General features: G+C 42.4%; 1 protein-coding gene across 6 annotated transcripts in view; it reads left to right on the forward strand.

Annotated features, from left to right (window-relative positions):
* LOC101171705 (5'-AMP-activated protein kinase subunit gamma-1) overlaps positions 1 to 17,969 on the forward strand; it is a 42,398-nt gene extending 24,429 nt beyond the window's left edge. For 2 of the 6 annotated variants that reach the window (XM_023949890.2, XM_011488653.4), the window contains 12 exons: positions 4,983 to 5,031; positions 7,711 to 7,820; positions 9,711 to 9,792; positions 10,279 to 10,337; positions 11,513 to 11,558; positions 11,635 to 11,689; positions 11,862 to 11,988; positions 12,290 to 12,455; positions 12,528 to 12,565; positions 12,654 to 12,800; positions 14,269 to 14,362; positions 16,761 to 17,969. In XM_023949890.2, the coding sequence (XP_023805658.1) occupies positions 4,983 to 5,031; positions 7,711 to 7,820; positions 9,711 to 9,792; positions 10,279 to 10,337; positions 11,513 to 11,558; positions 11,635 to 11,689; positions 11,862 to 11,988; positions 12,290 to 12,455; positions 12,528 to 12,565; positions 12,654 to 12,800; positions 14,269 to 14,362; positions 16,761 to 17,332 (1,545 nt within the window). In that variant the 3' untranslated portion in view covers positions 17,333 to 17,969. Of the gene's footprint in view, positions 1 to 1,962; positions 2,438 to 4,982; positions 5,043 to 7,710; positions 7,821 to 9,710; positions 9,793 to 10,278; positions 10,338 to 11,512; positions 11,559 to 11,634; positions 11,690 to 11,861; positions 11,989 to 12,289; positions 12,456 to 12,527; positions 12,566 to 12,653; positions 12,801 to 14,268; positions 14,363 to 16,760 lie in introns of those variants that run through there. The other 4 variants (XM_020712660.3, XM_011488654.4, XM_011488656.4 and 1 more) reach the window with 4 other exon arrangements.
* Positions 17,970 to 18,366: the final 397 nt, after the last annotated feature.

Here is an 18,366-nt window from a genome sequence, read left to right on the forward strand (position 1 = left end):
ATCTTGGCTAGATATAGAGAACACTGTCTGTGATAACCTAAGTATTTCTAATTTTGCTTTTTTCAGTTCCAAGATTAAACATAAGTGCTTCAGAAGTTTAAACATCAGCTCATCTCTAACACCCTGGTGGGATTTTCTAATTTATGCGTGGAGATTCCGTTGGAATGAAAGGGCACAGACGGGGGTATCCAATTTAAGCCAAAGATTTATTACCCTAACAATATTTCTAATACAGATATCGGGCTCAATCAATTTCCCTGAATGCTTTTTACTAAAACAGGGCTCACAGCAGGGACACAAACAAAGAGCACTGTCTCTGTCCCTGCCCGGCATTTATACAATCTCTGGAGGAATATGTAAATGCAAAGAAGAGGATGCAGAATCCGCCTGGTCAGTTGCCTCCACGACTTCAAGGCATGTTAGCTGTCCCGCAGCCATCTGCATAGAGAAGAGAAGAACAGAAACTTCAAAGGACCCCCCCCCCACACCATGGGTGCCTGACACCCTGCTCCACATCACCCACATCACCCTGCTCCACATCCTGACATTTGGTCCTAGGAGCTTTAAGTGGGGGTTTTATGGCATGCATTATCTAACAGTGATTCCAGCCCCAAGCCTCTTGCCTTGTTGCGCAAAGCCGCATCAGATGGTTCGGCCATGTTCTCCGTTTTCCCTCTTACCATCCGACGCGGGCCATCTTTGAGTTTAACCCAGGGGCTGCGGGCTGGAAACGACCTCGAGGCAAACCCCGTACTCGGTGGACAGATGTTATTGCAGGGGATGTTAAACCTTATGGGGTTGCTATGAAGGATACTGAGCTTCTGGCACAAGACCGGAAAGCTTGGAAGACCCTTGTTTTTTTTGGTCGGCTCTACGCACTGGGAAGGGGCACCCCCCCCCGCAAGAGCCTTGATTGATTGATTGATTCTAAAATAGTTCTGAGAGTTTTTTATGTTCTTCACTAAAAACACAACAACTTCACAATATTTCCATGCAAACTTACCCCCATCTGGAACGACCCTGACATCTTACTAAACAAAAACATGATTCACTTTACTTTATGGAAGAACAAAGGGATCCAACAGTTTCACCATATAATTCAGAATAGAACATTTATGCCGGGGGGCGCACTTGGCTTGAATTGAGGCGGGGGTTGCTGGGTCGGTGCCTTCTGGGCGCAGGGCGGGCGGGAACGGCGGCCAGGGGCCGTGCTGGTGGCTGGCTGCTGAAGCTTGGGATTCTGGGACCTGGGGGCCGGTGTTATGCCCGTGGCCGGTTGCTTGGCGCTTGGCCTGGCCCCCGGGGTCAATGATGCATCCACAGCAGGTGGGTAAAGGGGTTAATTTATTGCATTTATTTTTAAAATAATAACCTATTCAAATTAGCAACTCAACACTTGTAACCCCCCCCCCTTTCTCCCCCTCTTTCTTTATTTGTATTTCTTCTACCCCCCCACACACACACTTTCCCCCTCTCATTCCCCTTTAATAAAAAGAATATGTATATATACTTAAAACACAAAATGTAACAAATAAATAAAAAATAATAAAACAAAAAACAAAAAGGGGTTTATATAAATGTACACCTTGGTTATCCAAAGATTCCTAACCTCTTTTAGTGATTGTAAAACCTGTCCAACACAAAAGGCCTTCAGCTCTCATCTGTTCGCTCAGTTGTTGGACGGAACAATTAAAAAAAAAAAGACTTTGATTACATTAGTTCCTATTTTCACAACATTGGTTGATTTGGGATATTTACATGTTTTAGTTGTATCTGTATTTTACCTTTATTTGTGAATTGATTACTGAAATTTAACAATATAGCAACAGGAAAAGAAAAGATTAATTATTAGTTTCTTAAAAAGTTGAAAACATTACCAGTCAGACTTCCGGTTTGTTGAAATAACCGGAAGTTATTTTTTCATATGAGAAATGCCATGCTTTTATTTTGAAATCCACCACCGGAAGACAACTATATTAGCTGCCTCAGCTTGTTGGCGTGCCAAGAGGCGGACAGAAGCGACTTTTACCGAGAGCAGACGAACGCTCAGCTGCGTGAAAGCTCCTTTCGATGCTCTGAGGCTTAGGATGCAGCCGTGAAGGAGCGTTTCATCTCCTGAAGGCTGCGCGGGCAGCAGAGACCAATGAACGGCGACTGTCGGGTAGGTGCCGGCTGACGCTCAGACCGTGCAGGACGTTACTGCCCCCGCGGGATCGCATCCCATGATCAGACGGGTACCGGAGGACCCACTTATCCGGAGATGACAACAGGCCGCGCGCTTCACTCTCACCGTTGATTTTTCAAAGCTTTAATATTAAACACGTGCGAGATGTTTTAGTCCCGGCTCTGATTAGAACAGGTCTGCCTTTGCTGCGTCACACCTAACGGTCCTGACAGCTGTGGATGCGCGTGTGTATTTGACGCAAGCTACTGACAGGTCAGACTCTTGACTGATCCACGCATGCGCATCTACCATCTGAATGACTTATTTTAGTTCAAGATTTAAAGAAAATTTCCATTCAGCCATATATCATCTCCATCCATCCATCCATCCATCCATCCATCCATCCATCCATCCATCCATCCATCCATCATTCACTAAGCTATTATACATTCTTTGTCAAACTTATTTTCATCCATCTCATCCATCAATGATCATTTTGCCATTGGTTTGGGTCATGTGCAGTTTCAGTAGGAAAGCCCACACCTCCCTCTTCCAGCTCCTCTAGAGGAGGATACTGTTCTCAAATCAGCAGAGAAATATAGTCTCACTGGAGTGTCCTGGGTCATTTGGGGGACCTCCTTCCTGTTCGACATGTTTTTAGTGTTTTACTAGGAAGATCTTTGGATGGAAATCTGGACAGCTGTCAAAACCACCTTCTTTCACACAGATTGGTTTGCCATCACACTTGGATCTCTCATCTCCGCAACAAAGTCAGTCTTAATATAGATGTGCACAGATCCATTAGTTTAAAAAAGTCCAAATTATAAAAAGGAGCATGTCTTCTAAAACAGAAAGGAATTTTGGCTCTCAAAGATGAATCAGTCTTCTCTTCAGCTGCACTTAGAATTTTTGTTCCAAAAAATTGTAGACAAAATTTGTGACAAATGGCAACAACCCTGGAAGACACACTGCAGTCAAGGTGGTGAACAAACCTCAGCTTCAATTAGCTGGATTTGGACTCTACACTCTCTCGACACCCACATAAAATATCCTCAGAGATGGGCTGGGTGATACGGCCAAAAAGTAAAATCTCTCATCAAATTTGATTTCCAATTTTAATCGATTTTTTTCTCCCTTCCTTTACTTTAAGAACAATGACAAATAAAATGACAAAGACTTAACAAAAGCTATTTTACTTTGTCCAAGTGATGAAGAATTTTTTTCATCCTCAAAATGTAATTTCTGCTAAAACAGGATTCCTTACTATTTTACTATTTTACAGATCCTTTTGGAGTTGGCTTGAACACCAAAGGCCACCAAATACAAGCTGTTAAATTGATTGTAGAACAATGCTGCAGGTTTTTAGCTTGAACATCTCGTAGAGACAAACACTTCTCGCACTTAACAGAGGGTGTCTATTTCAGATGAATTTGTTGTGCGTCCACTTTTGGTAGCAACAGCCTTCAAACAGATTTTACAGCCTGCAATTTGTTGCTCCAAGTCACAAAACCGAAACTGATCCATTAGAACTGAAGAAACTGTTCCTGTTTTGGGAGCAAACTCCTCTTTGCTAGCTTCCATTTCCATGACCGTGTTTAAAGAGAAACAGGGTAGCTGACCATACTCCGAACAACGGAGTCAAAGTGCTGGGAAAATAAAATCCTGATTTACCCAAAAATAAATTCTCTTAAACAACAAATTTGAATTTATTGATAAAATCGATTAACCATAAGAGGAGGCACATTTGAAAGCTTTTTCTTCAAGTCGTCAAGTCCAATGTAGTCTAGATATGCAAACCACTAAGATTCTGAAGGACTCTGGTATAGAGGATAAAGAGCTGAACCAATGTTCTTCAGCCAGAACTAAACCACGCTATTCTTCCCGAATCTGAACTTGGATCTCTTCTAGAGGATGGAACTTACAGAGAGGCCAATGACTGGAATGCCCCTATAGCTAGAATGACAAGTTTGCCTGAATCTTTGATGAGATGAATGAGAGCTTTAACCTCAGGCTGCAGTACTTCTGACCCATTTGTACATGACAGCTTCTTAAAAATGTCTTCTGTACAAGGAAGACCTCACTCTTCATCTTGCTGATCTCTCTCTAAACCGTGGTTTCCACCACAGAGTTGAAGGAATGCTGCCTCAGCAGGACCTGCTGACCTTAAGACACAGTTGAGCCTTCAATGAAGTCATGGAGCACGGCTCACTCTGACTCTATGGCCCACCCCCTGCCTTCCTTAGGACATAGTTGAAGGCCTTGCGATTCATGATCTGGCAGGTCTTCAAACAGCAGTCAAAATGCTTATTTGAAATTCATGATATTTTGAAAAATACAACAAAAAAGTCATTAATAAGCTGAAATCACAAAAAACTACACCCCAGACTGAATCTATTGTCTGTTGATAATTTAGATGTTTTAAACATAAAATATTTTACAAGTATTATCAAGTAAAGATAGCTTGGCTTGACTGGACTGAACTGTACTCATCGTAAACCTTTTTCTGCCATGTTTGGTTCTTTATTTGCGTCTCACTTTTCCCTTTCCAAGTGTATCAGAAACACTTAGCTTGTGTTTAATTTATTTCTTTCATCTTCAATTGTGAAGAGATTGATACCTACAGTAGCAAAGATGTTTGTTTGTTTAGATTCAAAATTGTATCAAGCCAAAAATCAAAATATGTCCTGTCCTGCTGCATTCTTTACGAAGGAAAACTTCAGAATGTCTTCAGAACTTACAGACCACTTTAAGAGTCAACAAGGAGAAGGAGATAGAGATTTTCTTAGTGTATTGAATATGTTTGTGTTTTTATGTGCAGGCCGGGGCTGCAGACGGCATGACGGAGCAGCAGGACCTAGATGATGCAGGTGAGACACAGGTGATGCTGCTGCTGTTCTTTGATCTATTTTGCATTGGAACAGGCAGAGTGTTTGTTGTTATGGCAACAGACAGCTCAGAGACGGCTGAGCTGATTGTGAACTTTTTTCCTGATAATGCTCTTATGTTGCTGTTTGCTCCACATTCCTGTGTGACTCAGCTGTTGCCGGGCTCTGAGGGAGCAGGAAGTGATGCCACCACCTGCATGGTTGGTGTTGTAATGAGCTGCAGCAATGTCTCCTAAAGAGTGTCAAACGTTCTTTAGAAGGTGTCCCAGCAGCATCCTCTTAGTTTTCCTCCTGCTCCTACCCAGCTTTCTAATGTGGTTCCTCCACCTGCTCAAACAGCGGCATATTTCCCAGTTGATGCAACCTCCATCATTTAGTCGGATGAAGACAATATGAACATGCATGATCTTCACTGCAGTCAAATGACCTCCACAGTCACCAGATCTCAACCCAAGAGAGCACCTTTGGGATGTGGTGGAACAGGAGATTGGCAGCATAGATGTGCAGCCGACAAAGTCAGCTACTGAGTGATGCTTTCATGTCAATATGAACCAAACTCTCTGAGGAATGTTTCCAGTACTTTGTTGAATCTGTAGTACCAGGTTGGACCCGCTTTTGCCTTCAGAACTGACTTAATCCTTAATCCTTGGTTGCATAGATCCTAAGGGGCACGATGAGCTTAATCCAGTGTGGGAACTACTGTCTAACTATTTAGCCGCAAGTCTTGGTCTCCCTTTGCCAGTCCACAGCCCGGATAAAATACAGGGTTGTGTCAGGAAGGGCATCCGGCATAAAAATAAAACTGTGCCAAACCTTCTGTGCAAATCAGTGAAAGCTGATTTGCTGTGGCGACCATTGACTGGATGTGCCAAAAGATAAACAAGAGCTGCAGACACTGAGACAGCTGATTCCAGAAACCAAATCAAAGTCCTACTAAGTTTGATACAACTAGTAGAAGAGCATGATGCCTCTCTTCTAGTGATTAATAGAAACATCTACCTTACCCTGTGGAATAACTCAGTCTGGAAGATGAAGAAGCTGAAGATATTTGATTGATCCAAAAGAAAAAGAACTAGGATCCAAGAACATCTCTCAGCTCTACAGCTGTGCTCATAAGTTTTCATTCCCTGGAAGAACTTGTGATATCTTGGCTATTTTTCAGAGAATATGAGTTAGTGGTTGGGTGAAGCCATTTATTGTCAAAAAAATCTGTTTACCCTTTTTAAATCATTTTGATAACATAAACTTGACTTTGTTCTGAAAACATGCACACAAGCTGATACAAAAGGGTTTGAATGGCAGCTAAAGGTAACCATCCTCACCTGTGACACCTTTGCCTGTAATCAATGTGTGTCTTGGAATTTTTGCGATCCCAACCGACCCTTGTATCCTTCATCCAGTGCTGCACTGACATTTCTGGATCCCCAGTCATGGGGAAAGCTAAAGTGCTGCCAAAGATCTAGAAAGGGATATAGGAAGATATCCAAGGAACTGAGAATGCCAGTCAGCAGTGTTCAAATGTTGATCAAGAAGTGAAATGTGAGGGGTTCTGATGAAACCAAACCATGGTCACAAACATTTCTGCCACAACTGCCAGAAAAATCCTTAAATAAAAACCTGCAAATAACTTCAAGGATGTTTCAAGATATACAATACAAAGGCACCTGAAGAAAAATGGGCTGCATGGTTGAGTTGCCAGAAGAAAGTCTTTTTGTGCAAATGCCACAAAATAGCTTGCCTAAGACACGCCTCCAAACTTCTGGACCAAAGTCAATTGGAGTGATGAGACCAAGATTGAGCTTTTTTGCCGCAACCATAAACGCTACATTTGGAGAGGAGTCAACAAGGTCTACAACGCTGCAACGGCACAGGAAACGTAATCAAAATGGATGGTGAGATGAATGCAGCTTGTTATCAGTAGATATTGGAGGAAAACTTGCACTCTTCAGCTCAGAGTTTGCACATGGAACGCATTTGGACATTTCAACATGACAACAATCAAAAACACAAGGCCAAGTCTATCTGCCATTGGTTCTAACAGAATAAGGTGAAGGTTCTGGAGTGGCTGTCTCAGTCTCCTGACATCTAAATTATTGAGCCTCTTTGGGGAGATCTGAAACGGGCAGTTCAAACAAGACAGCCCAAGAATTTAAAGGAACTTGAGGTTTTCTGCCAAGAAGAATGGTCAACTTCACCATTACAGAAAATAAAGAACCTCATCCACAAAGACCACAAGAGACTTCACGCTCTTATTGATGCAAAATGAGGCAATACAAGGTATAAAGAATTAGGAAATGTCAACCTTTGAACAGGGTCATTTAGGAAGTTTCTGCTGTCATGATTTAAAAAGTGGTAACCCTGTTGTTTAGCAATGAATGGCTTCACCCAACCACTTACCATGAATTTAAAAAAAAAGTTGTCTAATCAGTTATATTTTCTGAAAAATAACCAAGAAATCACAATATCTTTTTAGGGTATTTAAAGCACAACTCTAAATAGAACACCGCTAATTCAGTGGAAGTTTCATGAATTCTTCTGAAGTCTTCAAGCAACAGAGCAGTAAGGTCAAGGTTACGATGATTCCTTCTATGAAAGGAAATCACAGTTTAATTGTACAGTGCAGAGTGGGAGTTCAGGACTTTATTCTGTGTATCTCTGCAGTGTCCGAGGAGTCAGAAAGAGACATCTACATGCGCTTCATGAAGTGCCACAAGTGTTATGACATCATCCCCACCAGCTCCAAACTGGTGGTGTTCGACACAACACTGCAGGTGAGATACCATCACGTTTTGTTCCTGTGAATCCTGTTACTGCTGATTTTTACCCTGCAGGTCCTGTTGCTGCTTGTTTTTATGCCGCAAGTCCTGATTCTACAGGTCCTGATGTTGCAGGTCGATACGCAGCAGGTTGTAATTTTCTAGGTTGTATCTGGCCCACCAGATAGTTTATTGCGGCCCACTTAGAAAGAGTAAAAATTATAAGGATGTTAAAAAAAAAGCACTTTTCTAGTCCATTCCTGTGCAAATGCGCAATTCCACCACTAGGGGGAGCAAAGGAAAAGCAAAATAGGTGAATCAGCATATCTCTGCACGTGCTAAAAGCGAAACCTTACAGCTCTGTGCCTGAGTAAGATGCAGTTTGATGTCCAGCGGGTTGAAGTGGAGTGCCGATCTTTCCAGGAAAAATTGACAGACTTTTATTTGTTCACGGAGCTGAATGCAAAACCAAACCGCGTGCTTGGTATGTCATCAACACGTAGCAGTGCTCAAAGAACATAACATTCAGCACCACTATGAGACTCACCATAAAGAAAGGTTTCACCATTTGCAGTTAAGAAAAGAGAAGATTTACCAACTATTAGCTGGACTGAAAAACAACCGTCTGCATTTAGTGTAGCCGGGATGTCATTTTCGGATGGTGAACTTCTGAAAAAAGGCTGAAGGCTGCAGAAGTCTTGTGCCCCAAAAAGTGGTCGACCTTTGCCAATGAAGGAATTCAGTCATTTATTGCATTTTCGATCACGATCGATGAAACCACTGACATCACAGGTGTTGCACAGACCGTCACAGCGAACTTTCTCGAGTTGATGGACACAACAGCTGATGACATAGTCGGCTCTCTAGTGACTGCGCTGGATGATGTCTGAGTGAACTGGTCACATGATGTCAGTTTGGTCACTGATGGCGCCCCATTAAAGGTCAGGAAGAAGGCAGGTGTTGATACAAAATTCAGGCAGCAAACCAGGAAAAGATTTTTGGACATTTCATTCTGTTTTTTGCACACTTGAATGACAGTAAATGTGTTGCTGCACAGGATTTAAATCCTGATATTGATGGCTGGGTGAAGTTTCAGGAGAGAAAGGGAGGTTAACTCAAAATTCTTTTTATGTTCACAAATGTTTGCAAGTTTAATTTAGTTAAATTTTCATTGATTTGCACATTTACATTTTAGGCAGCGTGTTTCATTTTTTCCCGTAGCCCCCTCTTGAGTTTATTATAAGGATTGCTTCAGTGTCAGATATAAAATATTCAGTCTGTATAAAATTGAAAAGACCAATTTTTTTAGATCCATTGGCCTCTGTGAATTAATGTGTAATAATAGTTGATAAGGCTACTATATTGGTTGAGGCAGTTTTTCCGACTGAGAAAAACAAAATAAAAACAAAGCTACAGATAACAAGCTGACCACAGATTGTTTTGCTTTAGGCTACTGGTCCGGCCCACTTGAGATCAGTTTGTCAGGAACTGGTGGTGGAGGACCCAAAATGCAGGAGACCAGGCATAGTGACAGAAAAAAAAAGATTTAATAACCAAACTGAAACATGAAAAAACCCATGGAGTAACAAAAAGGTGATACAACAGAGCAGAGCAGATGATTTGACAAGGATGAACTGAAAACCAGACACTGAAATAGGCTGAGGGCAATTAGCTATAATGATGACAGCTGTAGATCATGATGGACCGGGAAACAATGTGACTGAGGGCAACTCAGAGCCAAACCAAACCACAGAATCCGTACACAAACGGGTTGAATGTGGCCCCCGAATCAAAATGAGGTGCTGCTGCAGGCCTCAGTGATGCAGCTTTTTCCACATACAGATTTATGCTTTTGATGCTAGCAGAGCTTATTCTTTAGAATGATCAGAGATTATGTTGTTTCAGGTTAAGAAGGCTTTCTTTGCTTTGGGGGCCAACGGAGTTAGAGCCGCTCCACTTTGGGAGAGCAAGAAGCAGAGCTTTGTTGGTAAGGCTTTGTTCATGTACGCACATGTGTCAGTCCATGAGTGTGTTTAAAAGTGTATCTGTGCATTTGTGATGGTGCAGGATAGATTCTGGAGTCTTTAATTCAAACCCAGAATATTGTGGGGTTATTGATTATTTGCTAGTTGCTTAGTTTGAGTTTAAAGGTGGTGTGAGTCAAACTCCCAATATAAGATAAAGTAAAAGTAAAAAGAAAACGCTGCATTAGTAAAATATTTATGATTATTGTTTTTAAAGTGATTGCACAACAATAAACTTAGCTTACCAGTGTTTTTTTATGGTGTGGTGTGTCGGAGCAACAACATCACATTACTTTCAACTTTAACTGATATGTGTGTGTGATATGTATTGGACAACTGAATTTTTCCTGATGGGGCTGAATAAATTATTTTCCTATCCGTCCGTCCTTTCATTAGAAAAAGAGATGCTTATATACAATGAAAATGTTTGTCATTTCTATTTGTTTCAGGAATGTTGACCATCACAGACTTTATTAACATCCTGACCAGATACTACAAGTCGCCCATGGTAACACACACACACAGAAGACTCATACACACAAACACACACGCACACACACGCAAGTGTAAACCCATGTTTTCCGAAGCAGACACAGCAAAAATACAGTATGTCCTGAAGAGAGGGGTCAAATATGGAGTCAATGGGGAGGGGGCACAAGAGACACATGAATACCTATTTAATGTCTGCTTTAACTATCATGATTTTCTTTCTTGCTAGACATACAGTGTGCTCATTTTGCAAATACATCAAAGCCAAGTGCTAAAAAAGAACGAGCACATTTTTGCATGCACACATCTTTAGTAAATCAGGCTATGATCCAGCAGATTTAAAGCAGATTTACAGCCTACTTTATCAGCAGGAGCTTCTTGCCTGCCCCTGCCTTTGTGGTGGTGAAGGAACTTTGCTTGTCTTTTCTCAGCTCTCTAAAGGTCAGTCACAGATACCTGATCAGCTGAGAGTTGCAGATCAGCCTCATAATGCAGTGAAACATAAATCCAGTTATTGATTTATGGAAACAGGAATACAACAGTATGACTCTGCAGCCTGAAAGACTTAATTCAGTTCAATTTTATTTATATAGCCCAATATTACAACAATAGTTGTCTCAATGGAATTCATACCTGTAATTGTATAATAAACATAAAATCATAAAGATCATGAAGTCATAGAACTCAATAGGTAATGGTTAAATCAAACTAAAAAGACTAAACTAAACTGGGCATCCCTGCCCTTAGACATTCTTTCTCGGTAAGGAAAAACTCCTCCTGGCACCCCCCTCGCCTGGGGGTGCCAGACGAGCCAGAGGCAGGATCCACAGCCAAGTGTAGGAGCAGGAGCAAAGATGAAGTACATGGTCAGGTACAGGAGCAGGAGCACAGATGAACCAGAGGCGAGCTCCACTACCAAGTGCAGCAGCATGGACGAGTCAACTGGAATCACTCCCGCTCCCCTAGAGGGAAGTGGGACACTGCACCAAACAAAGACAGGGAGAACTAAATGATAAGTAAATGATCAAGAATAGAGGAGAGGAGAAGTACCGGTAGATGAGAATAGAGGACAGAACCCCAGTGCACCATACTTTCCCTAGCTCCTAACTTCAAGCAGCCTACTAACAGCCAATTGTTATTGTTACATGACCTTACTACCAGCAGAGCATCTGACTGTCTATGTGTGTGTTTCAGGTGCAGATCTATGAACTGGAGGAACACAAGATTGAGACATGGAGAGGTACACAGTCACTGATCTGACATCATTGTATCCTGACTGAGTCAGACCTCATTAACAAACCTGTTCATGTTAACAGAGCTGTACCTGCAGGAGACTTTCAAACCTCTAGTCCACATCCCACCTGATGCCAGGTACCAATGTGTGTGTGTGTGTGTGTGTGTGTGTGTGGTGGTGGGGGGTGATGTCCTTGGATAAACCATCCACTTATCCATCCATCTTCCATTCCTTGAATCTTTTCCATAGAAGCATCCTTAAAGATGCTAATGATGAACTCTTCCTTTATTTTGTCCCTCTTTCCTCCAGCATATTTGAAGCTGTTTACTCTCTGATCAAGAACAAGATCCACCGCCTCCCTGTCATCGATCCGATCAGTGGGAACGCACTCTACATCCTGACCCACAAAAGAATCCTGAAGTTCCTTCAGCTCTTTGTAGGTCCTCCTGTCTGTTCTGGTGAAGCTTCATGTCAGAGAAAGCTTGAGGCGAAGCCGCGGCTGGCAGCCCTGAACTGCAGTGTCAGGATGACTTCATCTATGTGGATTAGATCTGTGTTCATTCCAACATATTACAGATAAATGAAAACGTCATTAAACCATAGTGGACACAGGAAGAAAAGCTGTGTGGAGGTTTCTGTGAGGGAAAAGAGTAACTCGTGGATGTGCGTTTCTGACCATGTGCAGACTGCTTTACATGTCCCCCTTGTGTGTTTGTGTGTCCATGCTCATGTGTGAGGTGTGTGAGATGCCCATGCCGGCCTTCATGAAACAGTCTCTGCAGCAGCTCGGCGTCGGGACATACTCCAACATTGCCTACATCCACCCTGACACGCCGCTCATCACCGCGCTGTCCGTCTTCACTCACCGCCGCGTCTCCGCCCTCCCTGTTGTCGACCACAACGGTAATCAGCGCCACCCTTAGGGTCACCGTGGTAACAGCTGTCAGCTCTGACCCCTCCCTCCTCTGTCTGCAGGTCGGGTGGTGGACATCTACTCCAAGTTTGACGTCATTGTGAGTTATCCCCGCCCTTTCTGGATTTGCAGGTGATGTTAAATGTCGGCAGCATCCTGGAAGTGTGTATGTGTGTGTGTGTGTGCAGAACCTGGCTGCCGAGAAGACCTACAACAACCTGGACGTGACAGTCACTCAGGCGCTGCGGCACCGCTCGCAGTACTTTGAGGGGGTCATGAAGTGCAACAGACTGGAGACGCTGGAGACCATCGTGGACCGCATTGTGAAGGCCGAGGTAACAGGTCTGGTGACATCACAGCTGCAATCCATAAAAAACTATCTCCTGGATTTTATTGCCTTCTACATTTTGGAGAAAATTTCTCAGGAATGGAAGAGCAGTTCCCAACTGAGGTTGTCTCAAGCATAAGAATAAAGCTGAGCTTTTCTGTTTGAAGCTTTATTTGTTAGGAAAATCATTTTTAGTACCTTAGCACATCTATAAATCCTACTTTGCAGATTTCACCTATCGCAGGTAAACTATAGAATGTTAAATGGGGGAACACTGTAATGTTTAAATGAAAAAAAGGATGTTCTAGAAATTGCGTCTATTTTAGTTTAAAGTTAAATCTCCCCTAAAAATTACTCAAAGGTTCTTAAAAGTGTGACTAGAGACCAAATTGAAACCATCTAATGTGATTAATCCCTGAATGGCTCTAATCTTAAAACAGTTTAGTCTTTTTAAATCATCCGATTTATTAAATCTTTCAGAGATGATTGAAGTTTTGTAAACGTGGGGACATACCCTGGTTTAATAGTTAGGGATAGTTGAGTAACATTAATAAAACAACGGAAATGCGTACTGAGCTATTAATGCTACCCAACGTAAGCATTTAAAGACTAAACGATTGGACCAAGCATAGAGCCCTGTGGCACACCATGACTCTCTCATTTACATCAACAAATTGTGATTTTAAAGATAAATACTTGGGTTAAAGGAGTTTCTGTTTTTTAAAAATAGAAAAATAAGCTAAAATAGCTGTTAGAATGACTTCCAACTGAATGTTTTACAGAAAACTAGTGTAAAAAGTGGAAATGTCTTATTTCAAAACACAATTTGAACAAAATGAGAAGAAGGACTTATAAATCCTTATAAAATCTAAAACTAGCTCTTATTACCAAAGTCTGATTTTTTTTTTCTATATAATGACATTGAATGTCAGTCTAACTTGTCAACATTTGTTGAACTTTAAAATAAAATCCTTAAAATTGAACCAAAAGGTCTTAATCAAGTTAATGTCAAAAGTCTGGAACAAAATGATTTTGACTAATTTTATCATCCTTTATTGAGTCTGAATTTTTCCTTATTTCTTGATCTTAATGCTCTTAACCAGACAAAAAAAATCTCAGCTGCGCAGATTTCTAACAAAGCTTGGAAGCAAAGAGAAGTGAAAACAAATTCAAACCCTCTAGAATATCTTCAATGTCTCAAAAGAAGGTTTGAAATCTTTGCATGGATCAAATAGTTTGCATTGTAAATACATCGGCACACTGTCTACAGCCATGAGAACATCAGTGTTGCCTTTAACAGAGCAGTTTTAGTACTATAATGGGCTCCAAACTTAAAACACAACTCCTCAAAGATCCTTTTTGCATTATGGTCAAAGTCTTGATCTGCCAAGAAATTGGCTAAAACTTTTGATCAAATGTGAACATTCATGGTAAAGGTTTATTTCAGTTATCTGATTGATGATGTTTGTGTCCAGGTTCACAGGCTGGTTGTGGTGGATGAAGATTCTCGTATTGTTGGCATCGTGTCGCTGTCTGACATCCTGCAGGCTTTGGTCCTCACTCCTGCAGGTACCCACACATCTGGATGTGCGTGCTGACACTAGCCGCGTTTACATGGGCAAAATTAATCGGAAAGAATGCCTGATCGGAAAGAAAATGCGTCATGTAAACGCGCCGTTCGGAATACTCTGCCCCGGTCAGACTTGTTCGGATCAGAATTTCTTTCCGATCGAGATAGGTGGGTTATTCCGATCGTGGAGCATGTAAACGGCTCATTCCGATCGTGTGTCACTACTGCTCTGGTTTACGTCATGCATAGATGGTGTTTCGCTGAGAGAAAGCTTTGGGAGCGCATACAGGACCGACTAGCTGCTCTGTGGATGCCCTGTGAAAAGCGCTGCTCCGCTCTCGCCCCGCTGGCTCTCCCCTGTCTTTCACCCCTTCACGAGGGAGATGCGGGGGGGATGCGTGCCCGAGCTCTGCGTTCGGGCTCCGGTGCCAGTGGACCGAGTGAACCTCTCTGATCAGAGCAGACGGATTTATTAATGTGTTTGAGGGGAGGGTGCTTTGTTACGTTCAAAGTTGTGCCCCGACAAAATAAAGGCTGATGTTATTCCCAGACATTTACGTGCAGCCAAGCTGCAGATTGCAGCGTTTCCCGCATGGTCCTGGATTTTGTGTCCATCTAAAGCAGTGTTTTTCAACCAGTGTGCCGCGGCACACTAGTGTGCCGTGGGAGATGGTCAAGTGTGCCGTGGGAAATTGCCCTCATTCACTGATCTAAAAACATTTTCCATCTCCAGGATTTCAGCTCTTTGTTAATCAAAACAGGCCCTGATAAAACACTGAGTAGTTAGGAATATTAAAGATCTTAAAATTACTTTTTCTTTGTGTATATTTAATTCTATTAAAGACATTTTGATAAGAATCACGGTACCGCGATTTAGCTGCAGCTATAACTGCCCCTTTAACTGTCTCCGCCAATCATTCTTGAAGGCTTAATCACATGTCACCAGTCTGACCAATCAGAAGTGGTTAAAGTCTTCACTTCCTTGTTCTTAATTCTGCTGATAAAGTTGCTCAGTTCTAACAAAAATACCAGCTAAAGCTCGTCTTTAGCTGGTGGTTCATCTCTTAGAAAAAAAACAGCCGCAACTTCCTGCTTTTTCTGCCACAATTATCACAAAAATCCACGTGAGATTGCGGGGGGGGGGGCTGTCGATCAATACAGACCATGAATTTCTGCTTTTTTTTTTTTTTTTTGGATGCTGGTGTGCCGCGGGATTTTTGTCAGGGTTAAAGTGTGCCGTGGCTCAAAAAAGGTTGAAAAACACTGATCTAAAGGCTAATGTTGTTAGCGCGTGTTAGCCTGTCCTAACACTGGGTTCTTCTTCCAGCTCAGTTCTTCCACAAAAAAGCACTGACTATTAAATTAAATATAAAATGATGAGCGAACAGGCACTTCATAATATTCATAACATTAATAAAAGCCCGTTTGGAAGATCGCCTCTTTTACCGAGCTGCTGCATAAATATATGTGACAGCAAAGGTTTGCTTACAACGGGACACATTTTCCTTCCGGTATTTTCGACACTACTGCGCATGCCCAAATGATTTATTCCAACCGAAAGTGTGACCCATGTGAACGTTCGTTCTAATCGGAAAAAGGTTTTCTGATCCCATGTGCACGGCTGAATTTTAACCCGACCAAAATATTCTGCCCATGTAACCGCGGCTACTGACACACTATTGTAGAAGTCAAGCTGAACTTGCATTCCAGTGAGGGTAAAAGCAGTTCTGCGGAGTAAGCATTATGATGAGGACCATGAGAGATGGAAATGGATCAAGAGAGACCTGGCTGCAGACAAGAGGGCACCTGATGTCATCGGCAGAGGCGGAAAATATACAATTACCCTAACCTTAATCCTAATAAAAAAGTGTTCCCAATTGAAGATAATATTTTTATTAAAGCTAAAATGGGCAAAAAAACATAACTGTTGGGGTCATCAGTTAAAATAAAGTTTTTTTGGGATATGGGGGGACTTCTGGTTCCTTTTGGGGCTTTCTGGTTCTGGATGTTAATGTTTACAGCCAGGTCCTTTTGGATGTGTCAGATGCTGTTGTCTGCGACAGACTGGTGACCTGTCCAGGGCGCCCCCTGCCTTCGCCCACAAGTGGCCGGGATAGGCTCCAGCAGCCCTGTGACCCCAAGAGGGACTAAACGGAAGATGAATGAATGAATGAAAAGATGCTGCTGTTTAAGACTGTCTGAGAAGAAAAGAGTGAATAGTTTCTTCACTCTTTTCTATGATCCAACAGCTAAGACCTTCTTTCTAACTCACTTGCAGAGAACAAAGGCAGGTCTGTGTTCCAGGCAGGACACAAAACCAGAACCAGAACCTGAGCAGTAAAACTTTGGAGGCTGCCACACAACAGGATCTTCATCATTCTGCTTTTTTGTCTGCAGGTCTGGAACGGAAGGAGTCCATCTCCTCTCAGCCCACAGAGGTTGACACAGCTGAGTCAGAGACACCTCACAGAATAGAACCGGATCAGAATCAGGAACAGGAGCTGGAACCTGAGGCTCTAAAGAAACCCGAACTGGACAAAGAGTCTAATGAAGACTCAGAAACAGCTTTCAGGGAGGCTTCACAGAGCTGCCAGCAAAGGGAGACAGAGGAAGCAAAAGCAGAGCAAAGGGAGGAGGAAGGAGATGAGGAGACGCCACAGAGAGAGACAGCGGAGACGGAAGGACAGGGGGCCGAGGAGGAGACGCATAGAAAGACGGAGGAGAAAGAGGAGGCCATGGTGGAGGGGAAGGAAGAAGAGGTGGACGAGAAAACCCAGGAGGAGGAACAGGAAAAGAAGAGTGGTGAAGAGGAGGAAGAGGGGGAGAAGACAGAGGAGGAGAACAACACAGCTGAATGTGAGGAACAAGAGGAAGAAGGAAAGAACAATGAGGACGAAACTGAAGAGGGAGGTGAGGAAGAGGGACTAGAGCATAGAGCTGATGAAGGAGGCAGTGAAGAGGAGGTGTGACATCATCTCTGCAGGTCCACGTAGGGCTAACCTCCAAAGAAGAAATTGGGGTTGTGATTGGACAGCAGCTCTGCCAGTGGGAGGGGCTTTTGAGTCTGACTTGAACCTATCAATGATGTTTAAGATTTTTATTCTGGTTAAGTCTCCTTGCCCCCCTGGTGATGAAGGCCAGGTTCCACCATATCAGAAACTGTTTCCAGCTTTGACAAACAAACGTGTCGGATTTACTAGTTTGAAATCCATGAAACTGGACCAGAACCAAGAGTGGACGATGTGATGCACTGACGGAACAAAGTTTCGGATGGACTGTAGGGGGGGGGGGGGGGGGGTTGAGCTGGTTAATGATTTCAATGTTCAATGATTTTTAGAACCATAAAAAAAATCATAGTTGTTGGTAAAACTTGATATTTTATAAAATATAAAGAAAATATGTTATTCATAGATAAGTGTATTGATGCATTTGCAGGTGAAGGGGCGGGGCTTCATACAGATCAGACCAAATGAGGGTTTAAGCAAACTATATCTTTACTTTTTTAAGTTGTTGCCATATTGCTGAGTTATCAAATATTTCCATGGAGACGAGACTTCCTGTCAGATGTGCTTCAAAATTGATCAAATAAAGCTCCTGATGATTTTATTCTCTTTTGTTTTGTTTGTCAGTCCGCTGAGTGGCTTGACTTTTACGGGTGGAGGCGGATGTTTGTCTTTCTTATCCCAGAGTTCATTTAACATGAATCATTCATGTAGACCACCATACAACACAACCCCTCACTTTACGTCATACATGTTTATTTGATAGGAACAGTTTTAGTGGATATTTTTGACAATATGTTGATAGAAAGTCTGCTTTTTATTTGTCAGTTTAATTAGTCAAGTTGCACACTTGTGAGTTTTGTGACCCACTCCTCATTTCTGGAATTGGCTGCTGCAGAGGAAGATTCACTGTTGTGCTTTTGTAGCCGCCATTGCTGTGGCTACATCACATGACCAGTGGGAGAATTTTGATTTAGGGCACCTTCTCACCTGCATGTATT

The sequence above is a fragment of the Oryzias latipes genome, chromosome 20 (assembly GCF_053564925.1).
Source record: "Oryzias latipes strain Hd-rR chromosome 20, Olatipes_Hd-rR_3.1".
Lineage (NCBI taxonomy): Eukaryota > Metazoa > Chordata > Actinopteri > Beloniformes > Adrianichthyidae > Oryzias > Oryzias latipes.